General features: G+C 41.5%; 1 protein-coding gene across 1 annotated transcript in view; it reads left to right on the top strand.

Moving 5' to 3' along the window:
- Positions 1 to 24,401, top strand: part of ARMH3 (armadillo like helical domain containing 3) — a 159,860-nt gene that overhangs the window by 14,318 nt on the left and 121,141 nt on the right. Inside the window, exons 8-18 of the mRNA XM_007470382.1 lie at positions 986 to 1,042; positions 2,956 to 2,999; positions 4,075 to 4,135; positions 5,991 to 6,037; positions 6,557 to 6,632; positions 8,396 to 8,489; positions 15,385 to 15,486; positions 19,963 to 20,021; positions 21,611 to 21,676; positions 23,170 to 23,239; positions 24,261 to 24,321. Coding sequence (XP_007470444.1) covers positions 986 to 1,042; positions 2,956 to 2,999; positions 4,075 to 4,135; positions 5,991 to 6,037; positions 6,557 to 6,632; positions 8,396 to 8,489; positions 15,385 to 15,486; positions 19,963 to 20,021; positions 21,611 to 21,676; positions 23,170 to 23,239; positions 24,261 to 24,321 — 737 coding nt within the window. The remainder of the gene's footprint in view (positions 1 to 985; positions 1,043 to 2,955; positions 3,000 to 4,074; positions 4,136 to 5,990; positions 6,038 to 6,556; positions 6,633 to 8,395; positions 8,490 to 15,384; positions 15,487 to 19,962; positions 20,022 to 21,610; positions 21,677 to 23,169; positions 23,240 to 24,260; positions 24,322 to 24,401) is intronic.

Raw genomic sequence — 24,401 nt, 5'->3', positions numbered from 1 at the left:
GGGGTTAACCTTTCAGTTGGGTTTCCAAGCTTCTCAGTAATGTTTTCTTGGTTGCTGTAAAAACTGCCAATCTGAGAACTATTGTTTCTAGCTTCCCCTGGGTTAGAATTGGTGCCTGATCTGTAGTAGGTCTTTCCTCACATACTACGCAGGGGTTGTTTTCAAGGTGAGTACATCATTGCTTCTCATCCCACTGGTAGGAGATGGCCCAGTTGCTTAATGAGTTTAAATATATATATATTTCCATATGCTGCCCAGCTGAGATTGAATCTGGAAAAACTCAAGAAATCTTCCAATACTTTAAGTGATGGGACAGTCATTAAATCCCAGTGTCCTGACCAGATTGTAGTTTGGGTAATTACATCTTTTTGTTCAGTTCCCCTGCAGTGTTATTTGGGTATTGGATCTATAAATGGCCTCTCTGGCTGTTAAGCAGCTGCCACTTTCCACCCGCAAGGTGGCTTTGTTTTACGGGTGGGTGAATCAGTCCTTGGATATAGTTTGTGGAATGGTTAGGGAGCCTTTGGGATGAGAGTGTAAGTTAGCAACTTATAAATTTGTGCCTTATGGCAAGGGAGCTTTTATGCACCCCAAAAGACAGCTGTCCCTATAGACTCAGTAAATTATTGGCAGGATAGGACAAAGTGAGTGTTGTGGAGCGTTCACTTACTTCTTAGAAACAAATAAGAGGGAAAGATGGGAGAAGTGGCAGACATAGGCCTGAGCTGATTCAGTGTAGAGGAAAATGTGGGTAGAATAGAAGTGTGTGTGTGTGTATCTGTGCATGCTTGGTGAATGCCCATGCACACTGAGAGATTTACTGGAAATGGAGGAAGTCGCCTGGCAAGATAGTTGGGCATAGGTATTAGGAACATCACTCTAGAGAGAGCACCTTATGGAAGCATTTTTGTGAACACTTTGTTAAATATCTAATGGGTTCTTAACTAGGTCACACTCACCTGGAGTCTCTTCTCTTGTTTAATAGTCTGTGAATCCTTATATTGTGAAGCTGTCTATTGTGGATGATGAAGCCACGCTCAATGTGAGTATCTGGATCCTTGTGTATTGTTTTAATTACTTGCCTTTGGTGGCCTTACTTTTAGTAGGTATTTAGAACAGAGAGTAGAGAGCTATTGTGTTAATTTCATCTGGCTATAAAGAGGGAATAGGTATTTCTTTTTAGAGCATCAGTGCTACTGTCTTACTGTTTTCTATTTTCTCATCATGGAAGGAAGGTGTGAGGGGATATTTGCTTGCTAATCATGATGAAATGGTCAGTTATAGTTCATGTTGTAGTGTGCTGAGGTTGATTATCCTACAGAGTCAAGAAGTTACATTTCCAAGAATAAGATTTAGATGGATATCAAATCACCATGATATGCACTTTAAATATCTTACAATTTTGTGTGTCAATTATACCTCAATAAAGCTGAAATTAAAAAAAAAAAAGAAGGCTTAGATGACTAAATGTTGTGAGATTTCTTCTTGTAGAACCATCCAGATTATGTTTATAGCCTGCCTTGGTGAAACTGAAACATGGAGGATGATATCTGCTACGTATATCCATGGAGGTTTGGGAAATAACATCTGATCTCTGAATATAGGGAGGAAGAAGATGACCAGGTGTCTGGCTTTATTCTCTTTCCATCTTGTCCTCTTCATTCTTCTAATTTCTCTTCTGAAAAAAAAGCACACATGATTCATCCTTGTGGCCTTAATTGATCTTTGTGATACGCTTAGCAGTTTCTAGGGGGAAAGTTGATAAATTACTTTAATATTTATTGGATGCTTCTTCCCATTACATTCCTGTTTTCCTGTGGCCTGAGAGTAGCTTATCTTTGTTTTTAAAAATAAATTTATTTATTTATTTATTGTAGGCTTCATTGGGTCTTCGTTGCTGTGCACGGGCTTTCTCTAGTTGCCGTGAGCAGGGGCTGCTCTTCGTTGTGGTGCGCGGGCTTCTCGTTGCGGTGGCTTCTCTTGTTGTGGAGCACGGGCTCTAGGCGTGCAGACTTCAGTAGTTGTGGCACGCAGGCTCAGTAGTTGTGGCTCGTGGGCTCCAGAACACAGGCTCAGTAGTTGTGGCGCACGGGCTTAGTTGCTCCGTGGCATGTGGGATCTTCCCGGACCAGGGCTCGAACCCGTGTCCCCTGCATTGGCAGATGGATTCTTTTTTTTTTTAAATCAATGTTGGGGAAGCAATGACAGGTTCTTCATTTTTTTAAAAATTAATTAATTAATTTTACTTTTGGCTGCGTTGGGTTTTCATTGCTGCGCCCAGCCTTTCTCTAACTGTGGCGAGCCGGGGCTACTCTTCGTTGCGGTGTGCAGGCTTCTCATTGTGGTGGCTTGTCTTGTTGCGGAGAATGGGCTCTAGGTGTGCGAGCTTCAGTAGTTGGGGCTCATGGGCTCTAAAGCACAGGCTCAGCGGTTGTGGCGCATGGGCTTAGTTGCTCCGCGACATGTGGGATCTTCTTGGACCAGGGCTCGAACCCATGTCGCCCGCATTGGCAGGCGGATTCTTAACCACTGCGCCACCAGGGAAGTCCCTGCACCTTCATTTAATGTGGGACTCATTGTCACTTTTATTATGGGTTGTTTTAGAGACATTCGAGAGCTTTTTGTTTGAAGATTCTAACTCACTCTTTTCTTTTGAGGTGAAAATGGTCCCAGTGAAATTGTCAGTGGTCTGAGCTGGTCTGTTTCATCCCTTGTTACTCTATTTTAATTGTATCTGGAACCCTTAAGTAAGATAATTAGATCAGAAAAATCTTTCCAAAGAAGTTCCTTTTGATCCTTTGACAATGTCTCTCAGAATTCCTGTCCTTGTTGCCTACTTTCAGGTTGAACTTCTTGGGCTTGGACCATGGCGCTGTAATTAGTGTTTTCTGTGGTCTAGTCATAGTATCACCAACAGCCCCTTATTTCACCTGTGCTATCTTTTTTTCTCTCTAGGGAATGGGTCTTGTGATTGCTCAAGCTTTATCTGAGTATAACAGGTAAGTCCACCTTTCCAGAAGGGAAGGGTCTAATTTTCGTTTGAATTGGTTGAGTAGGAAACAGGTTTTTTAAGAGTTCTTGGGTGAACGTCTCTTACCTATCCTAGAAGGGTATTTAGAGGTACAGCTGCTGGCAGATGCATTTGTTCTAGCTGGGCTTGATGGCTTTAGCAGCAGTTGTTTTTAACACTGGGGAGAAGTAGCCACCATGTTAGTGTCCATCTTTTGTTTAAGCAACTCTTACATTCAAACATTCTTATGCAACCTTTGGTATTTTATTGCAGAGCATTTTAACTAGTTTTCCAGCCATAAGCAGGCTCTTCCATTTAGCCCAATGTATCATATAAATACCATTTTCTATGTAAAAAAGGTGGTGAAACACTGCTTTTTGTATGTTTAAAAAAAAAGAAAAGAAAGCACTGAATTAGTTCTAGTTTGACAGATACTTCTTTTTCATCAGTAATCAACTGCAGCTTCCTAGAGTCCCTGTCTGTTCTGGGGGCTCTTTTCATTGATGCTTGCTTTCCCTCTTACTAGGGATGGGGAAGGATTTGGTATTCAGTGAATGGAAACCAGAAGTGTATCTAATCCTGGCAAGGACCAGGCAGGATCTTTCTTACTCCTTTCCAGACTTTGCTTATACACGATTGGGTATTGGGATTTCAAATCTGTCCCATCTCCGCAAATAGTTTAGCTCACAGATTTCCCTCCTTTTCCTTCAAAAGCAAACAAGATTTTCACTGTTACAGCCTTAATTTTACTGTCACACTTTTCAAGTAATAGTCTGTTTGGGAAATAACTGGATCAGCCATATGTTAGAGCAGTTTCACACTTCTGCAGCTTGCTTTCTAAGACTCTCCCAAAGTAGCTGGGCATTTTGGTACACACTACCTCAAGAGCAGATGGGTGCCTCTTAGCTTGCAGGGGAAACTGCAGTGGCTGGGTTGTCATAACGCTTTTGTTTTTTGGAGTCAGTGAATTCTGCGAGTGAGCTGCTCTGATTACCACTTGGTATGCCAAGGACAAAGACACGTGATAAATAATACTAAAGTTGAATTTAGTTATTTTTGTTCAGGCAGTATAAAGACAAGGAAGAAGAACACCAGGGCGGTTTTTTCTCTGCTTTAACAAATATGGTAAGTCCTACTTGTTTTTTCTCTCCTGCTCAGAAATATATGAGATCTGCAGGGGTAGACAAATTTAGACTCAGAAGTTTATTTTATTTTATTTTATTTTTTGCCGTACGCGGGCCTCTCACCGTTGTGGCCTCTCCCGTTGCGGAGCACAGGCTCCGGATGCGCAGGCTCAGCGGACATGGCTCACGGGCCCAGCCGCTCCGCAGCATGTGGGATCTTCCCGGACCGGGGCACGAACCCGTGTCCCCTGCATCAGCAGGCGGACTCTCAACCACTGCGCCACCAGGGAAGCCCCAGAAGTTTATTTTAATTTTTTTCTAATATTTATTTATTTGGCTGCCCTGGGTCTTAGTTGTGGCATGCAGGCTCTAGTTTCCTGACCAGGGATTGAACCCGGGCCCCCTGCATTGGGAGCATGAAGTCTTAATCACTGGATCACCAAGGTTAGAATTTTTTTTTTTTCCAATTAATCAATTCAATTTTTTAAAGACAACAAAAACAAAAAAAGTGTTCATATTAAGCCAGACTTTTGCTTCCTAAAGAGTTGGCTCTGTTTGAGGACTGATGCTATGGAACACAGAATAGGAGGATTTAGATCCAAGTCCAACCCTGAGTGATCCTTCGCTGTCTGTAGTGGCCCTTTCATCTCTTGTAGTTGGTCCTGGAGTCGGGGGATCGGTGCAGTGATCTGAGCCACTCATCTAAAGACTTAAGGTCTGGGCTGAGAGGTCCATAGTTTAGGAAAGTTATTGGTTCAGTTTGCAAGACTCCTGAGCAAGGTATCTCAACCTTAGCACGATAGGCATTTTAGGCCAGATAATCTGGGACTGATTTTTAAGATATAAATCTAGGAGTCTTGGAACTTAGATTCAGAAAGTCTGTCTTCTTGGGCATTAGTATTCAAGTAATCAGCCCTAGAGCAAGACAGATTTTGAGTTCATTGCAAGAAACAGCAGTCCCCCCATCTTGTCCCCCAAAAGGCAACTTTTCCCCCACAATATCTATGCCTTCTTCATTCTCAGAGCCTACTGTCAAGGAAAGGACTTGATAAACTCTTTAACTGTGAAGCACAAATGGATAATCCCTCAGATGTCAGAGCAGTGTGAGTGCTGTATTGGTGTTTGATTAGATGAATTAGATATAAATATATTGCTCCCAGGGACCTTTGCCTTCTAGCCAAGAAGAAAAAGTTTTCTACCAAATAAATGAAGCTCCAGCTGCATGGTTTTGGGCATCAATAAGTAGGTGGAAAAGGTATTCTTAGATGGATGGGCATCTATCTCAGTGCCTCTGATATCACACATATTGGAGGCAATCTACTCCATTTACTTATTCAGCTGCCCTAGCTAGGACACAAACAAAAGGTTTTATGATGTAAAAGATGGACGGTAGGTTTCATTTAGACAGTTCTGGTCTGAAACCCAGATATTCCCCCAAAGATGGCTCTGTGTTGGATGAACAGCCTGCTTTCCTTGTTCTTTGTGAGTTAGTTCCTGACTTCAAATAAGCAAATTCAAGGGCAGATGCAAAGTGATGAGGATGTTTAGGTTGCCGTTTACTTGTTGTCAGTGGTTACTAAACTTATGCATTAAAAAGGAGAGCTGGACAAAAGTACTGGGATTGTTTTTTTCCTTTTTTAAGTCCCTTTAAGTAAAGACAAGTTAGGGGAGCTCTCATTGTTTCATTTATTACTTATGATTATTTTAAGATCTTCAAAGTGAGCTGGTTTTGTTGTGTGTGACTGGTGGGCCAGGGTTCCAAGCAGCTTGTTTTTTGACTGATTAAAGGCTTGTCGGTACAGAGCACCTCTCACGTTTCCCTGCTATAACTCTGCAATTCACCTTTTCTTCCACAGGTGGGCAGCATGTTCATAGCAGATGCCCATGAGAAAATCTCAGTGCAGTAAGTGGCTGATGTTCTTGTGCGGTGACTTGAACATTAGTGTGGGCTCTCACTGGATATGAAAGTGTGAAACGTTACCTCTGCTAATCTTTTACAGATTCAAACTTTTTTGGTGATTTATCAACTGTTTCTTGAGTTTTAAACAATAATGGAACCTTAGAAAACTCTGCTTCAGTCACATGTATTGAGCCCCAAGAAGCTGAAAAACTGTTCCCAGCTGTCTCTGGAATGAAATGAAAGAGGGCTTGGTGTCTGAGCCAGTTAAGGACTTAACTGGATTGGGGTGGAAGAGCGAGAGGGGGAAATAGTGAATGAAGTAGATAAGAACTAGTTCTAAGGAATTCAAGTTAAAGCTCTGACTGTATACCCTTTACATAAGCCCCAAAAGGAAATAAAGGGAGCATTAGAAACTCAAAGGGATTTATAATGAGGAGCTGGAGTGAAATCTTATCTTGAGGGTTATACTCTTTTAACTTCTTCATTATAAGAGACTCTCCAATTTGTTCTCTTTTTCTTTAGAACCAACGAGGCCATCCTTCTGGCACTTTACGAAGCTGTTCATTTAAATCGCAACTTTATCACAGTGTTAGCCCAGGTTGGTTATGTTAAAAACTTCAATTCTTTTTCTCCCTGAATTTCATACATGGCTGTGCCGTGTAAACCCTACTTTGCATTGGTGAGTGGTAGTTATAAAGAGTTGCCTCAGTTGCCTTTGCTTCATGCTCTCCTCAAATATGTATGTTTCCATCTGGTGCTGAAATGGATCTGATAACAGGCAAAGTTAATGGTCTTGACCAGTTTACTGATTCAGCTAAACAAATGAGATGAGATTACTTCATTTTGCTCACTGGAAATCCCTTGGTATTATCTGCCCATATGGATTTTTATAACAGGCTTTCTGCTTTCTAAACCTCTGTGGAATTACAACCGGAGATAAAATAGGCCACGTCACTTATCTTATTATCTTACCCATGTCCAAAGAAGAAGAGTACAAAATATCTTGTGCAGCGTAAGGTTAGCTGTTAACCAAAAAAAAGAAAAAAGTTTACAAATATTGAAAGCAGAAAGTCATAGAATCCTGAGTGCTGGATCACTTGCCTAAGGGATAGCCTCAGTAGTTGGTACAGAAGGGAACTTAAATAGGTTGAAAACTTGAGTGATGCTTATGAAAGCTGTCTTAAAAAATTGATAAAGTGTTTTTATTTTAAAGCCAGACTGTTTAAAATATGTATGAAGGTTTCTTTTACAGGAAAGTTTGCTTATGCTTTTTTCTCAAAGGGCAGATGTGTATGGGATCCACTGAGTTTCAATAACAAAAAAAATAAGGTCAAAAAGCAGTGTGCTGGTTTGAGGGTCTGGCTAAGAGGGACTTATCATTTTTCATGACTGATAACATGAGACTTTACCCACTATTCTCAGGGTGTTCCTTGTCTGCTCTTTGAATTCTCTAACTGATTTTAAAGGAAGAAGTGAGATGGGTAAAATCTGGTAAAGTTGTTGGGGAAGAGAAGGGAGTAGCCACCACTCAGCCCAATTTTCAAGAGCTGATGTGGCAGGGATGGCTAAGGAAGGTAAGGGAAAAAGGAGGTATCTGTTTTGGTCCCCAGTGGATGTCTCGCCCATGTCTCTGCCTCCCAGCCCCACACGCTCTTGTAAGGGAAAGAGGAGTTATCTGTTTTGGTCCCCAGTGGATGTCTCGCCCATGTCTCTGCCTCCCAGCCCCACACGCTCTTGTTTGTTGTGAAATGGGAAGGCTGCCCTCTGCATAGCTCTTTTTATAGTACCTGTTATCTCCTTGGCTCACCTGCATTTATTAGTCAACTATGTGGTCATTAGAACAGTCTGTAGATATGTTTTAGGTTGATCTGATAAGAATAGTCCCTTCTCAGATAGGTTCAAATAGGACAGCAAGTGCGCTTTTGTGTGTGTGTGGAATAATTCTGTGGTTTTTGTTTGTTTGTTTGTTTTGTTTTTACACGGGCCTCTCACTGTTGCGGCCTCTCCCGTTGTGGAGCACAGGCTCCAGACCGGGGCACCAACCCTCATCCCCTGCATCAGCAGGCGGACTCTCAACCACTGTGCCACCAGGGAAGCCCCAGTTTTTTATTCATATGGTTCTGCAGAAAAACTTATGTAATGGGAACTTAGTTGCTTAAAGAAAACTAGCCTGCAGAGCTTCTCATTAGAGTTTAGCAAGCATCAACAGTAATCAGGTACTCATAGGAACTAAATGTAGAAGGAGTCCCTCCTCAGTGAGCTTTCTGTCTAATTATGAGGCCAGGAATACCAGAAAGGATAAGCAGAGGATACCTAGAACTGGATTTTCTCTTTCTTACCCTTATCTGTGCTCTCGTTCAGAGTCATCCAGAAATGGGCTTGGTGACAACCCCCGTCGGCCCTGCTCCAGCAACCCCAGCCACACCGCTGGGGACCACACCGCCCTCCTCTGATGGTAAGTCCACTATCTCCTTTGTTTTCTTGACGAATATGATCTTGAAACTTTAGGGGTGAGCATAGTTCTTTTGGTTTCTTTGTTTTTTTTAACAAAAAGCACAATTGTTCATTCTTTTGCTTAAGAAATTATCTGAAGAACTGTCCTTCAGGATTCATGAAGCTCCAAAGAAAAGTCTGGAAAAGAGAGTCAAATGCTTTTTTCTGTAAAGAAGCTATATAACTCCAGCTTGTCCTCCTCAGGGAATGGTTGTAGAATCATGGAATGCTAGGTTTAAAAGGGACCTCAGAGGTCAGTGATGTCTGTCCTGCCAAACTGTCAGGGTACTTGTGAGGCTCAGATGAGATGTTTTATGAATATCTCACTAAAATAAATGTAAAATAGTAATATTATCTCTTGTTATCATTTGACAAATGAGAGAATTGAGGCCAGAGAAATAAGAGGTTTGCCTAAGGTTAGTGAGAGTTGAGACTAAAAACCACAACATGGGTCAGGGCTGGGACCATGCCTGTTTTGTTTACCACTAATTGCCCAGCATAGTGCCCACATGGTCACTGCTTAGTAAATATTTGTTGAATAAATGGATGAGAAAGTGAACCTGGGATTTGCTCACTGTTATGTGTCTGCCAGGTACACCCAGTTAAAAAATGACAAGTGCATAATAATTGGGAGTTTGCTGGGTGTTTAAGACTTCCCTCCCTAAAAAAATAACAAAAACATCTCCACTTACCACTGGCACTTAAGAAAAGGGTAACAGGAAAGAAATAATGAATTTTGCCTGATAAACTTTGTGTCAGCCTGTGTTAGTTCTATTGTCAGCTGGGTGTGTTTGATGGAATAACTTAACCTAAAAATAATCTTCATTAATATTTGATGTTTTGCCTCAAATGTTGACCTCATTTTGGGTAAAGAAGTACAGGAAATCTAACTTTGATCATTTCTTTGTGCCTCCCTCCTGGCTGTATGTGACATGACCGTCTTTGATCTGCTTTTTCTCCTTCAAAGTTTCATATAACACCTGTGGCATTAGCATTTCAAGATAGTACAAGCATTATTGGTACAAAAGCATGACTGGGAGGTGCCACTGATATTCAAGTCTATGGCAGCAAATTGGATCTGTTTAGAATTGAAAGTCAAATTCCAAAATACAGGTTTCCCCTGCTGTCTGAAAGTAGAGCTCTCATATGAAACCTTCTATAAGCCGAAAAGGCGTAAAGCAAAGAAGCAATTACCTGAGGACACATCTTGCTAACAGGTTTACAAAGGAAATCTACAAAAAGCACAGATGCTCACAGACACAGTTTAAAGCTGTGGTGGCTTGATACTTAGATGCTGCCTGTAGCTCCTGGGGAAGGAATTTGGTGGTGCCACTCTCAACTGCCTGGGATGCTCGCTGCCTCTGTTACAACTTGCTGCAAAACAAACGCTGAACATGATTTTCATTTTTTGCCTTTTTTCTTTCTTTCTCCCCCACGCCCCCAACTCTTGTCTCTTGTTACATTCATTTCTAGTTGTTAGTAGGTGGTAGGATTTTTTTTTTCTACTTTTCATCGTCTAAATGTGAGGGGAAAAAAATGGAACGTGTATACTTTCTTTAAATTTTTTTTCAGTTTTATTGAGGTGATTTGATATGCATATACATTGTGAGAGAATTCCCCCCATCTGTTTAATTAACACATTCATTACCTCACATATTTATCTTTTTATTTTTTGGAGGAGGTGAGAACATTTACATTCTACTCTCTTAGCAGATTTCAAATACAACATGGTGTTATCAACATAGTCCCCATATTTTACATTAGATCTTCAGATTTTATTAATCTTACAACTGAAATTTTGTACCCTTTTACCAACCTTTTTATATTTCCCCCACCCCTAGCCCCTGGCAACCACTATTCTACTCTCTGCTTCTATAAGTTTGACAGTTTTTTTTAGATTCCACGTGTAAGTGATGCAGTACAGTATTTGTCTTTCTCTTTCTGACTTCTTTCACTAAGAGTAATATTCTCTAGTCCATCCATGTTGCTGCAAATGGCAGAATTTCCTTCTTCCTTGTGACTGAATAATATTCCTTTGTGTATATATATATATATATATATATATATATATATATATATATATACGATATCTTCTTTATCCATTTATCTGTAGATGAACACTTAAGCTGTTTCCATATCTTGGCTACTGTGAATAATGCTGTAATGAACACGGGAGTGAAAATATCTCTTTGATATCCTGTTTTCATTTCTTTTGTATATATACCTAGAAGTGGGATTGCTGGATCATATGGTGGTTCTGTTTTTAATTTTTTGAGGAACCTTCATACAGTTGTCCTTAGTGGTTTCACCGATTTATATTCCCATCAACAGTGCACAAGGTTCGTTTTTTTCCACATCCCCACCAATACTTGTTATCACTTGTCTTTTTTTTTTTTTTTTTTTTTTTGGCCATGCAGCTTGTGGGATCTCAGTTCCCCAGCCAGAGATTGAACCTGGGCCTTCTGCAGTGAAAGCTCAGAGTCCTCACTGCTGGACAGCCAGGGCATTCCCTCACTTGTCTGTTGTTTTTTTTTTAAAATTAATTAATTAATTAAAAAATTGTAGTATAGTTGATTTACAATATTACGTAAATTTCAGGTATACAAATAGTGGTTCACAATTTTTAAAGATTATACTCTATTTATAGTTATTATAAAATGTAGGCTGTAATTCCTGTGATATATCCTTGTAGCTTATTTAGTTTCTATAGTAGTATGTACCTCTTAATTCCCTAACCCTATTCTGCCCCTCCCCACTTCGCCTCTTTTCTTTGTTTCTTTCTTTTTTTAAATTAATTAATTAATTAATTTATTTTTGGCTGCGTTGGGTCTTCGCTGCTGCCCGCGGGCTTTCTGTAGTTGTGGTGAGTGGGGGCTACTCTTTGTTGCGGTGTGCAGGCTTCTCATTGCGGTGGCTTCTCTTGTGGAGCAGAGGTTCTAGGCGTGTGGGCTTCAGTAGGTGGGGCTCATGGGCTTAGTTGCTCCGTGGCATGTGGGATCTTTCCAGACCAGGGCTCGAACCCATGTCCCCTGCATTGGCAGGCAGATTCTTAACTACTGCGCCACCAGGGAAGTCCCGCCTTTTTTCTTAAAAGTGGAAATTCTCTTGGATTTCTTTCCATTAGCGAAAACAGATACTAATGTAGGTTTTTCATAAAGGCGAAGTGGCTTATGTAAAAATGAGCTTTCGAAAAGCAGGGCACACCTGTATCTTAATGAGAAGGAACATGTAGCAGGATTGCCTTCTTGTCTCTTGTCACCAAATATTTCCAACGGAAATACTAATCTTTCTCTTTAACGATGAAGCCTGCCTGGTTACCATGGATATCAAAAGGCGTGTATGTAGGTGCGTGCGTGCGTGCGTGCGTGCGTGTATGTGTGTGTATCTGAGTTCCATGCAATGTTGGGGTTTGGATGCTTCAGAGAACTGCCTTTCAAACTGTTCATTGGGAACACTTCCACCCACACACTTGATTATGCAATGGCAGGATTTGTGCTTACTTACCTACAACCAGTGAGCTTTTATTTTTTCTAGTGGGAAGGTTGGAGTCAGCCCACTTTCAAGTGACTGTCTCCTTTGACAAAGGCTGCTGGGAAGAATTATGAAGCCAAAAATCAAGGAATAAACTCTTCCTTAGGAAGGAGATTTTTAATTTGTGAGGGATTTTATTCTATCTCTTCTATTTTGTTCTTTTTCTTCTCTCCTAACTCATTTCCTTTCTGTACGAGTCTAAGTATTATAACCCTGTTTTCAAGTTTTGGTTTTTCATTGGTTTTTAATATAACTGGTGCTCAGTAGCCTAGTTATATTTAAAGGTATGTCACTGGAGCCATTATTTTTTAAAAGCCAGCAGTTTAGCTGTAACATTTGTTCTCAGTTCAGACTTGACATTTGACAGCTCAGCCTTGGCATGAGAGGACTTTCCGGTAAACTAAAAATACATATACTTCTATATTTCTACATATTATATAAGGCAGTTTTTTCTTTTTTTTTTTTTTTTGGCCATGCAGCTTGTGGGATCTCAGTTCCCCAGCCAGAGATTGAACCTGGGCCTTCTGCAGTGAAAGCTCAGAGTCCTCACTGCTGGACAGCCAGGGCATTCCCTCACTTGTCTGTTGTTTTTTTTTTAAAATTAATTAATTAATTAAAAAATTGTAGTATAGTTGATTTACAATATTACGTAAATTTCAGGTATACAAATAGTGGTTCACAATTTTTAAAGATTATACTCTATTTATAGTTATTATAAAATGTAGGCTGTAATTCCTGTGATATATCCTTGTAGCTTATTTAGTTTCTATAGTAGTATGTACCTCTTAATTCCCTAACCCTATTCTGCCCCTCCCCACTTCGCCTCTTTTCTTTGTTTCTTTCTTTTTTTAAATTAATTAATTAATTAATTTATTTTTGGCTGCGTTGGGTCTTCGCTGCTGCCCGCGGGCTTTCTGTAGTTGTGGTGAGTGGGGGCTACTCTTTGTTGCGGTGTGCAGGCTTCTCATTGCGGTGGCTTCTCTTGTGGAGCAGAGGTTCTAGGCGTGTGGGCTTCAGTAGGTGGGGCTCATGGGCTTAGTTGCTCCGTGGCATGTGGGATCTTTCCAGACCAGGGCTCGAACCCATGTCCCCTGCATTGGCAGGCAGATTCTTAACTACTGCGCCACCAGGGAAGTCCCGCCTTTTTTCTTAAAAGTGGAAATTCTCTTGGATTTCTTTCCATTAGCGAAAACAGATACTAATGTAGGTTTTTCATAAAGGCGAAGTGGCTTATGTAAAAATGAGCTTTCGAAAAGCAGGGCACACCTGTATCTTAATGAGAAGGAACATGTAGCAGGATTGCCTTCTTGTCTCTTGTCACCAAATATTTCCAACGGAAATACTAATCTTTCTCTTTAACGATGAAGCCTGCCTGGTTACCATGGATATCAAAAGGCGTGTATGTAGGTGCGTGCGTGCGTGCGTGCGTGCGTGTATGTGTGTGTATCTGAGTTCCATGCAATGTTGGGGTTTGGATGCTTCAGAGAACTGCCTTTCAAACTGTTCATTGGGAACACTTCCACCCACACACTTGATTATGCAATGGCAGGATTTGTGCTTACTTACCTACAACCAGTGAGCTTTTATTTTTTCTAGTGGGAAGGTTGGAGTCAGCCCACTTTCAAGTGACTGTCTCCTTTGACAAAGGCTGCTGGGAAGAATTATGAAGCCAAAAATCAAGGAATAAACTCTTCCTTAGGAAGGAGATTTTTAATTTGTGAGGGATTTTATTCTATCTCTTCTATTTTGTTCTTTTTCTTCTCTCCTAACTCATTTCCTTTCTGTACGAGTCTAAGTATTATAACCCTGTTTTCAAGTTTTGGTTTTTCATTGGTTTTTAATATAACTGGTGCTCAGTAGCCTAGTTATATTTAAAGGTATGTCACTGGAGCCATTATTTTTTAAAAGCCAGCAGTTTAGCTGTAACATTTGTTCTCAGTTCAGACTTGACATTTGACAGCTCAGCCTTGGCATGAGAGGACTTTCCGGTAAACTAAAAATACATATACTTCTATATTTCTACATATTATATAAGGCAGTTTTTTAGTTATTGCTGTGTTTGAGTGGGGAAAAAAGTCCCACTAACAGTTAGATGCCTCTTTGTATTGGACAAAGGAATGATTATGGGCTCTGAGCTTCAGAATAGGCTGTAGATTGAAATGACAGTCTCAGGTCATTAACCCATAACATGAATTAAGACCTTTTAGTATTTCAACATAAAAATATATTTGTCTTTTATTAGTTCTTGGGGGCTGAACTGTGAGAAAACAGCCAAGGGTTAGGCATGTTAATTTCTTCTCATAAGGCTTTTTGCTGTGCTTGCTATGTATTTTGGATCCATAATATGCAAATGTTTCCCATTGTTAATAAATGTTCTCTGCATACATCGTAATAACTCTAGAGGGATTCATTATGGTTATGAATACGTATTATGAATAATATTATGAAAGCTATAGATTCTCTAGTTTGTCTGGGCTATCATGAGCTTCCTTTTGCTTATATATTATGTCTTAGACAGTGTAAAAGTACTTAACAAGATGTCTGAATCTCGTGTAAAGTATTAGAAACTTGGGAAATCTATATTAGGGCTGTCCTTTGTGGGTTAGCCCTAGTCTGATCCCTTACTGTTCATTGGGACTGTGACACAGAGAATGTGAGCAGGGGTAGTTTCTCTTGGAAACGTCAAGCAGCTAGTTATATAAAACTCTGTCCCAATCAGTAATGTCCACCTATCTTTAGTCTGGTATTCCTTTTCAGGTTCCCTTTCAGGTGGGGAAGGGATTAAAAAATAGTATTTGAGGGCTTCCCTGGTGGCACAGTAGTTGAGAGTCTGCCTGCCGATGCAGGGGACGCGGGTTCGTGCCCTGGTCCGGGAATATCCCACGTGCCGCGGAGCGGCTAGGCCTGTGAGCCGTGGCCGCTGAGCCTGCACGTCCGGAGCCTGTGCTCCGCAATGGGAGAGGCCACGACAGTGAGAGGCCCGCGTACCGCAGAGGCCACACCAGTGAGAGGCCCGCGCCCAAAAAAAAAAAAAAAAAAAAAAAAAAATACCCTTCTTAGGATGTTGGGAGAAAAGCACTGTTCTGGAGACTGGCATCCTTAGGTAGGAGAGAAGGGCATTGGGCTTAATCTTGGGGGTAGGAAGGGCTGTAGAGGCCTAGGAAGACTAGATAAAGGTTTTATGATAAGCACTTGGTCTTTCCTCTGTTGTGTAAAAAGATTATTTCGTGATTTCCTTGCCTGCTGGCAAGTTGGCTGTCTGTATAGGTAGAAGTGTTAGATGGAATATGTTATAGGCTAAATGCATTTCATCTGTTTTATTCCAGTTATAAGTTCTGTGGAACTCCCACTGGATGCAGATGTACAGACCAGTAATCTACTAATAACCTTCTTAAAGTATAGCTCGATTGTCATGCAGGACACCAAAGGTAAGGCATGCTACTTTGGGGGCTCAGGAAGCAGGAGGTGGCAGGTAGCTGCTTAGCTAGAGCAAGGAGCAGCATTAATATTTTGAAGCTTTGACAAGATTTACCATTGGGACCTCCTGTGCAAGGTGATGGTTCTGATTACTGGCAAACAGTGATTTCTCATTGCCGGATGACAATTAGATGGTGTTGGGGAAACCTGGAGCTGGAGGGGGAGTGCTCCAAAGTAGAACAGGAAAAAAATTGATCTCTACAAATACTAGCAAGTCTTCTTAGCAGATTTTGTTAAGTAGATGCAGACTCTTGTGTGTGGGAAGTGAGGGGATTAGCATGTTTCAGGGAATTCCCTTTTGAGGACAAGAACTGAAAACATCAGCTCATATTGAGAATTAGGACTGTTGTACAGAGTACGGTAGGAAGAGGTGCGATTCAGAGGGACTGTGTTCCTTAACACTTAAAACAGGAGTGTCAGTACCCATCCCTGAAATGCAGAATGGAAGTGGGAGAGAAATAGGTATTGGAAAAGTTTGAGTTTATTCTGTCTAGTGTCCTGTTCTTCCTCTGTTGATGATTTTTCTATGATCTTTTTTTTTTTTTTTTTTTAATTAATCCCTTCCAGGCACTCTCAACACTTCTCCTCCCATCCTCCTTCCCCACCGCTTTTTTTTTTTTTTTTTTTTGCTGTACGTGGGCCTCTCACTGTTGTGGCCTTTCCCGCTGCGGAGCACTGGCTCCGGATGCACAGGCCCAGCGGCCATGGCTCACGGGCCCAGCCGCTCCACGGCATGTGGGATCCTCCTGGACCGGGGCACGAACCCGTGTCCCCTGCATCAGTAGGTGGACTCTCAACCACTGTGCCACCAGGGAAGCCCTCTGTGATCTTTTAATCGGTGGTAGGGTAGTGGAATAGTTGGGCTAGAAGAAGGGATTGGGAGGAAGCCCAGCAAATTCTGTCTGGTATATACATCTCAGGATTTTTTTTTTTAAACCTAGTTTTTTCTTTATACCAGATTTATATGTTTACAATTTTTATTTATTTATTTCTATTCTATTTTTTATTGTAGTAAAATTTACCATTTTAACTTTTTAAGTGGCTCTAAGTACGATCCCATTGTTATGCAACCATTACTACCATCCATCTTTAGAATTCTTCATCTTGTGAAACTAAAACTGTACCCATTAAAAACTTATTCCCTATTCTTCACATTCTCCCCTTTTCTCAACCCCTGGCAACCACCATTCTGCTTTCTGTCTCTTTGGATTTGACTACCTCATATAAGTGGAATATATCCCAGTTTTAAGTTTCTCTGGAAATGAGCCTTTTATTTCATGGTGACACTGAGATAGCATTTTTCCTCCAATTTTTTAAATGAAAAAACTCCAGTAAACAGAGAAGCTGAAAGGGTCATACAGTGATCAGTCATATACCCATTAACATTTTGTCATATTTTGTTTATCTCTAAATTTCTGTGTTATTCTTATTTTGGCTGAATAATTTTAAAGTAAGTTGCAGACGTCATTCTACTTCACACCAGAAGTACTTCGGCATGTATCTCAAAATTAAAGACATTTTCCTAGATATCCATCATTAAGGCTAAGAAAATCAACAATAGTTCTTTTTTTTTTTTGGCCATGCCGCACGTCTTGCAGGATCTTAGTTCCCCAACCAAGGATTGAACCTGGGCCACTGCAGTGAAAACACTGAGTCCTAACCACTGGCCCACCAGGGAATTCCCAACAGTAATTCTCTAATATCATGTAACAGTCCATATTTAGTTTTTCCCAGTTGTCCCCAGAATGTTTTCCATAACCGATAGTTGTTTTTTTTCTTTTAAATAAATTTATTTATTTATTTATTTATTTATTTATTTATTTATTTTTGGCTGCATTGGGTCTTCATTGCTGTGCGCTGGCTTTCTCTAGTTGCAGCAAGCGCGGCTACTCTATGTTGTGGTGCGTGGGCTTCTCATTGCAGTGGCTTGACTTGTTGTGGAGCACGGGCTCTAGGCGCACGGGCTTCAGTAGTTGTGGCACACGGGCTCAGTAGTTGTTGTTCACAGGCTCTAGAGCGCAGGCTCAGTAGTTGTGGCACGTGGGCTTAGTTGCTCCGAGGCATGTGGGATCTTCCCCAACCAGGGCTTGAACCCGTGTCCCCTGCAGTGGCAGGCAGATTCTTAACCACTGTGCCACCAGGGAAGCCCATAACCAATAGCTTTTAAACTACACTAGCATTTTATTTTGTTTATTTTATTTTTATTTTTTCATTTTTTTTTATTCTTATTTTTTTTGCGGTACGTGGGCCTCTCACTGTTGTGGCCTCTCCCATTGCTGAGCACAGGCTCCGGATGCGCAGGCTCAGCAGCCATAGCTCACGGGCCCAGCCGCTCTGCGGCATGTGGGATCTTCCCAGACCAGGGCATGAACCCGTGTTCCCCTGCATCGGCAGGCGGACTCTCAACCACTGCGCCACCAGGGAAGCCCTATTTTTTCATTTTTAATAAATAGTTTATTTATCCAACAGTTTCAACCCTGATATTGAAGACTGTTGCAGAGTTTTGTTTTTTTAAAATAAATTTATTTATTTATTTTTGACTGTGTTGGGTCTTCATTGCTACACATGGGCTTTTCTCTAGTTGTGGCAAGCGGGGGCTGCTTTTCATTGTGGTGTGCACGGGCTTCTCATTGTGGTGGCTTCTCTTGTTGCGGAGCACGGGCTCTAGGTGTGCAGGCTTCAGTAGTTGTGGCTTGCAGGCTCTACAGTGCAGGCTCAGTAGTTGTGGTGCACGGGCTTAGTTGCTCCGCGGCATGTGGGATCTTCCCGGACCAGGGCTTGAACCCATGTCCCCTGCATTGGCAGGTGGATTCTAACCACTGTGCCACCAGGGAATTCCCGGTGGTGTGATTAAACTTGGTTTTTATTGTTCTTTTTTTGTGCTTTTCTGAATTAAAAAAATGTTTATAATGAAATATGCCTTATTTTTGTTTTCAGGAACAATTTTTTTTAAGTGGAGAGATAGCTGCAGGCTTTTCTACAAGTGTTGCTTATCAGCTTAAGGGGAAGGGGAGGATAGTGCCAGAGAAACTCTGGCCAGGAATAGGTAGAAGAGTCTTATGAATCTAATTTTGCAGGCAGAGGCATTTCTCTTCTGGCCTAGGGGCTCTGCTGTAAGCTACTGGGAATGTCAGGTAGGAGCATCATCATTACTCTTTGCACTGCCTATCACTGAGGAGAAGCAAATGTTATTTCTTTGACCACACCCTCATTATGCCTTCTGATTGTCAGGTTTTAGCTGATAGATTCCATCTTTGAGGAAGTAACAGGTTAGTGTCAGGGTGTGTACTGTTAGCTAACTTCTACAGCACTGTAATCCGTTAATAGATCTCTTCAGAATGGACTTTAGTCTGGGTCCTGTCAAAGCTAATTTGAAACATCATAAGCCATTTTTCTAGTTTGGATATGCTGGTATGACCTTCTCTTTTTCTTTTTAAAAAATATTTATTTCTCATCTGGCTTTGTCAGGTCTTAGTTGTGGCACGCAGGATATTTGCGTCGGCATGCGGGCTTCTCTCTAGTTGTGGTGCATGGGCTCTCTAGTTGTGGAGTGTGGGCTTAGTAGTTGCCACTCATGGGCTTAGTTGCCCTGTGGCATGTGGGATCTTAGTTCCCTGACCAGGGATCAAACCCCAGTCCCCTGCATTGGAAGATGGATTCTTAACCACTGGACCACCAGGGAGTCCCAATGACCCTCTTTTTACCTCCCTTTCACCCCTTCACCCACAAAGATCCTGGAAAGTAAAGAAGTTTTGATGGTTCTGGTAATTGGCAGTGATGGAGTAGCTCTTTCTGGGTCATTTGTTTGGGCTTAGAGCCCTGTTATTGAGGTTGCCTTCTTTTTTTTTTTTTTTTTTTTTTTTTTTTTTTGCTGTACGCGGGCCTCTCACTGTTGTGGCCTCTCCCATCGCGGAGCACAGGCTCCGGACACTCAGGCTCAGGGGCCATGGCTCACGAGCCCAGCCGCTCCGCGGCATGTGGGATCTTCCTGGACCAGGGCACGAACCCGTGTCTGCTGCATCGGCAGGTGGACTCTCAACCACTGCACCACCAGGGAAGCCCTGCCTTCTATTTTAATAACAAGAATGTGAGTTCTGGGAGACCACAGAAACAGGGAGACCTTTGGAAACAAAGGGCATAGCCCTGACTTGGGCCATGGTATTAGTGACCATTACAATAATTGGATGGTTCTCAGGAAGATGGTTAGCTATCCATCAGACTACCAGACTACTTACGAAAAAAATCTTATGGGGGAATTCTTTTGCCTAGAAGAAAAGCAAGGATTACTCTAGTAGAACCTTGATTTTCATTCATGAATTTTGTGGGGAGAGAAAGTGTGAATGTTCTTTTTGATGATACACATCTTTATTCTCTATACAAACATGGTCTGGATGAGTTAGAGAGAAGGGTTTATTTTTTCTTTTCAGATGAGCACCGGCTTCACAGCGGCAAACTCTGTCTGATTATCCTCACGTGTATTGCAGAGGTAGGTCTCACCCGCCTTCTGGTATTAGCTAATCTCTCAACAAAGTGCTGTCTCTTTCTGCGCTTCTTCCAAGTTCCTGTCCCCTGACTTTTAGAGTCCTAAAGTTTAGGAGAGAAAATCTTCCCACTTTATATTATCTTCTCCACTAGAATGTAAGCACCACTAGAATGTAAGCAATAGGAGGTACTGTGTCTTCTTCACCAGTGTATTCTTAGTGTCTGGCACATAGTAGAGGCTCAGTATTTACTGCATGACCTAATAATGAATTGTGATATGATAACTGCTATAACTGGAATATTCTAGTTCTTTTTTTATTTTATTTTTTTAAGATTCTAGTTCTTCAGAGTTTGAAACTCTGAAGAGAGTTATGCCTCTTCAGAGAAAACAGTCCTGCCCTTTTGAAACTGTTCATGTTGGGTCTTTTGCATTTAGCAAAATGAGAAAAGGAGCTCAGGTTTCTGTGGGGAGAGGTGGAGACAAAAGCCAAAGAGGGGCATTGGAAACTGAGTAAACTGGGCTGACTGCAGTTTGATGAAGAACAGGAACCCAAGGGGAAAAAAGAAGAGATGCTTGGGCTTTGTAAGGAGATACTTTTGGTTGGATTAATTAGGCCTGAACTCACCCTAGATCTTGGTGGCCACACAGGTATGGCAGAAATTAAGTCAATTTAGAGCTAAATTTGTAGTTCCAGACTCCTCCTTCACTTACTCCTTACTCTGATCTTTTCTCTCCTAAGAAAAACAATTAAGGTGTGGTCCATGTAGAATAGAGATCTCTCTCAGTCTTTCCATTTTTATGTTCTTGGTGAAAAGATGACCTGCTTTTCACCAAGTTAGGGGTAGCTGGTTATAGAAGAGCTGCTTATTAGCAGTGGGCCTGGTGTAATTGCTTTTCAAAAATCTTTCTAAGAAAATCTTTAAAGGAGTTGTTTTTCACAAATGGTAACAGTTCCTAGGAATTGGAGTCTGTAGGCACATCAGATCTTCAGAAGAGATGTTGGGAAAGGGCCAAGGGATGTTTATTACTGATTCATGGTGAGAGGTTTTTGATTTTCTATCAGTCTTCAGCAAAGTCAGGGAGAGACGGGGTCTTACCTACTGCCATGTTGCCTGTGTAAGCAGCTTTCTCTTGCTGTGCCAAGCCCGTTCCCGGCAGAGTGCAGACCTTTCTTCTTAATCGTAGATCCTCATGTGGAGCCTGCACATGTATCCTGCAGTCCCTATGAAAACCTTCAAGCTTTCACAAACAGAGCAGGCTCCTTGGGCAGATGGGAAGGAAGAGAGAATAGGAAAACACATTCCTCTCAGTGTTTGCCTCAAGTGCCTGTGCCTTAATTTGCCTAGAGATTTTTGGCCAGTTAGAGACACACTGGGAAATTACACCCAAGTGAAATGTTATGGCTTAAGTGGGGCTCGACATAAAGGCTCTAGGCTCATCCCATTAGCTCTCTAACTGGTCCTTGAAAGGAGTTCTTTAAGTCCTACAAATCCTTGGACTTTAAGATTGTAGATTATAGATAGATTATAAACTGAGTTTCTTAAGTATAGCACTCATTCCTTACTTTCTATCTATGTTTTTATTTTTATTAGGATCAGTATGCCAATGCATTTTTGCATGACGACAACATGAATTTTCGAGTAAACTTACACAGAATGGTAAGTGTGACTTTTGCTTCTTGTTTTTTCTTAGAGGAATTTTTCTGCCAACACAAAATTGATCCTACTAGAACAAGTGTGGGCAGAAATTTATGCTAAAGGGCTCTTGCTTAACTGCTGTTCAGAAGACCCATACTAGTTGTTGGAATTTTTTGTGTGTGTCATGGAGGTGTTACCTGCTCAAGAGAGGGTGGAAAGATCCATAATCGTATACCCATGGCAGTAATAGTAGAATGTATCTGGGAACTTCCCTGGCAGTCCAGTGGTTAAGACTCTGCAGTTCCTCTGCAGGGGGCATGGGTTTGATCCCTGGTCGGGGAACTAAGATCCCACATGCCACCCGACGTGACCGAAAACAAACAAACAAACAAAAAACAAAAAGGGACTTCCCTGGTGGCACAGTGGTTAAGAATCCGCCTGCCAGTGCACGAGACATGGGTTCGATCCCTGGCCCGGGAAGATCCCACATGCCACGGAGCAACTAAGCCTGTGTGCCACAACTGCTGAGCTCATGTGCCACAACTAATGAAGCCTGCGTGCCTAGAGCCCATGCTCCGCAACAAGAGAAGCCACCCTGATGAGAAGCATGCGCACCACAACGAAGGGCAGCCCCTGCTTGCGGCAAGTAGAGGAAGCCCACGCACAGCAGCGAAGACCTAATGCAGCCAAAAATAAATAAATAAAATAAATAAATTTAAAAACAAACCAAAAAAACCCCAAAAGTATATCTTGACTAGAGATATACTTTTATACAAGTATATACAAGATAGAATGTATCAGTAATGTAGATTTCAACAAGGAGATGGGCCTAAGCCTTTTGCTTTCAAAATGTAGTACGATCTTTGATTGGTTGATGCTAGATCCTGCTTTGATTTATTCATCTGAGAGGTGGGGGAAATAAGAGTATGAAGGATCAGGGAATTTCCTAAAACTTGGAGGTATGTTCAGAAATATCACATTGAGGTTTATATTAAAACTTTCTTTAAAAAAAAAACTTTCTTTTTAAACTGCTACTGTTGCTGCCTTTACACAGTCACATTTTCTTCTTTTTAAAATAAATTTCTTTTTATTTATTTATTGGCTGTGCTGGGTCTTCGTTGCTGCGCACGGGCTTTCTCTAGTTGCGGTGAGCGGGGTCTACTCTTCGTCGTGGTGCGCGGGCTTCTTACTGTGGTGCCTTCTCTTGTTGCGGAGCACGGGCTCTAGGCACGCGGGCTTCAGTAGTTGTGGCACACAGGCTCAGTAGTTGTGGCTCACGGTCTCTAGAGTGCAGGCTCAGTAGTTGTGGTGCACGGGCTTAGTTGCTCTGCAGCATGTGGGATCTTCCTGGACCAGGGCTTGAACCCGTGTCCCCTGCATTGGCAGGCGGATTCTTAACCACTGCACCACCAGGGAAGCCCCCAGTAGTGATTTTATTTGCATGAAAAACATGATGGTGAGCCATTGGATGTTAGTTCAGATGTCTACTAGTTTCATTTCTTTTTTATGTGAAGCCTATGAGACACAGGAAGAAGGCAGCAGACAAGAACCTTCCCTGCCGTCCTTTGGTATGTGCAGTACTGGGTGAGTATCATCAAAATTGGCATGTTTCTGGGCCAGCGATAGGTTTTCATGATTAAGATGAGGGATAGATCCTGGTTGATGTGTGCTTCCTCCTCAGAGAAGAAGTTACTGGTTATGTTTCTTCCCTGGCCTAAGAAACCATGTTTCTTGTTGAGTTTGGTAAAGCAATCCCAAGGAATATAATGCTCAATTGAAAGGTGCTCTTGTTCAAAGAAAAAGATCTTTGTAGGGAGACAAATGTCTAAGTCTAACCTTGATACATGATTTAAATTTGTAAACTGTCTTACACCTGATCAAGATTTCAAATTCTTCCCTCCCTTTCTTGGTCCAAATTGTGTGTCAGCTGGCCAGGAGGCTTAAAGTTCAAGGTTGAGACATATGAAATTTCTTCTGAGTAAATTAAGCTGAGAGAAGGCTGACAGAGCTGACAGCTAAGGGGCTGTATTGTAGGTAATTTAGTCTGCCCAGAATTCTGCATTTTCCTCAGGTGAATGATCTGAACTCTTAATCCCATTTCACCTGGGTATTCAGCCCTACTTCCTAAATCTACTTGATTTTAGACACAATAATTAAGGCTATATGATATTAAGCCTCTATTGACCCAAAGCTCCCCAGACCATTTCAGTCAATACCTGTCAAACTGAGTGTGATAGGAAGACGAGATAGACTGACATAGCTTTAGAGTTTGAGTCTGGTTACACCCATAGTTTTTTTCTCTGCTTGCCTCATCACTTGGTTCTCAGAATATGATTTCCTTTTGGCATTTTGCATTAGTGTCATGGTATGAAATATCTGTACAATGAAATGTCCCTTGTATCTGAGTTTATTGGCAGGTCAAAGTATCCTTCTGGAAGTAGGAGAGAACTAATTTTCTTGTTACCTTACAAGTGGCAGGTGGTGAAAGTGTTGCAAAAAGTGCCTTATATAAAATAAAGTGCACTGAGAAGGTTTTTTTCCCAGCCCAAAGGCAAGCAATGAATTTCATTCTGATTGATCTAATTTTTCTCTTTTTCCCATTCAGACCTGATGGTAGAGTTTATTGTAACACACATGATGAAGGAGTTTCCTATGGATCTCTATGTGTAAGTACCATGGTTCATTTAATGTGTGCAAATCTGTTTTATAGAATGGAGTGATGGGAAGTTTAACAGTCACAAAATTT

This window comes from Lipotes vexillifer, unplaced genomic scaffold (genome assembly GCF_000442215.2).
Source record: "Lipotes vexillifer unplaced genomic scaffold, Lipotes_vexillifer_v1.1 scaffold916, whole genome shotgun sequence".
Taxonomy (NCBI): Eukaryota; Metazoa; Chordata; class Mammalia; order Artiodactyla; family Lipotidae; genus Lipotes; species Lipotes vexillifer.
This window is presented reverse-complemented; position numbering and strand designations above follow the sequence as displayed.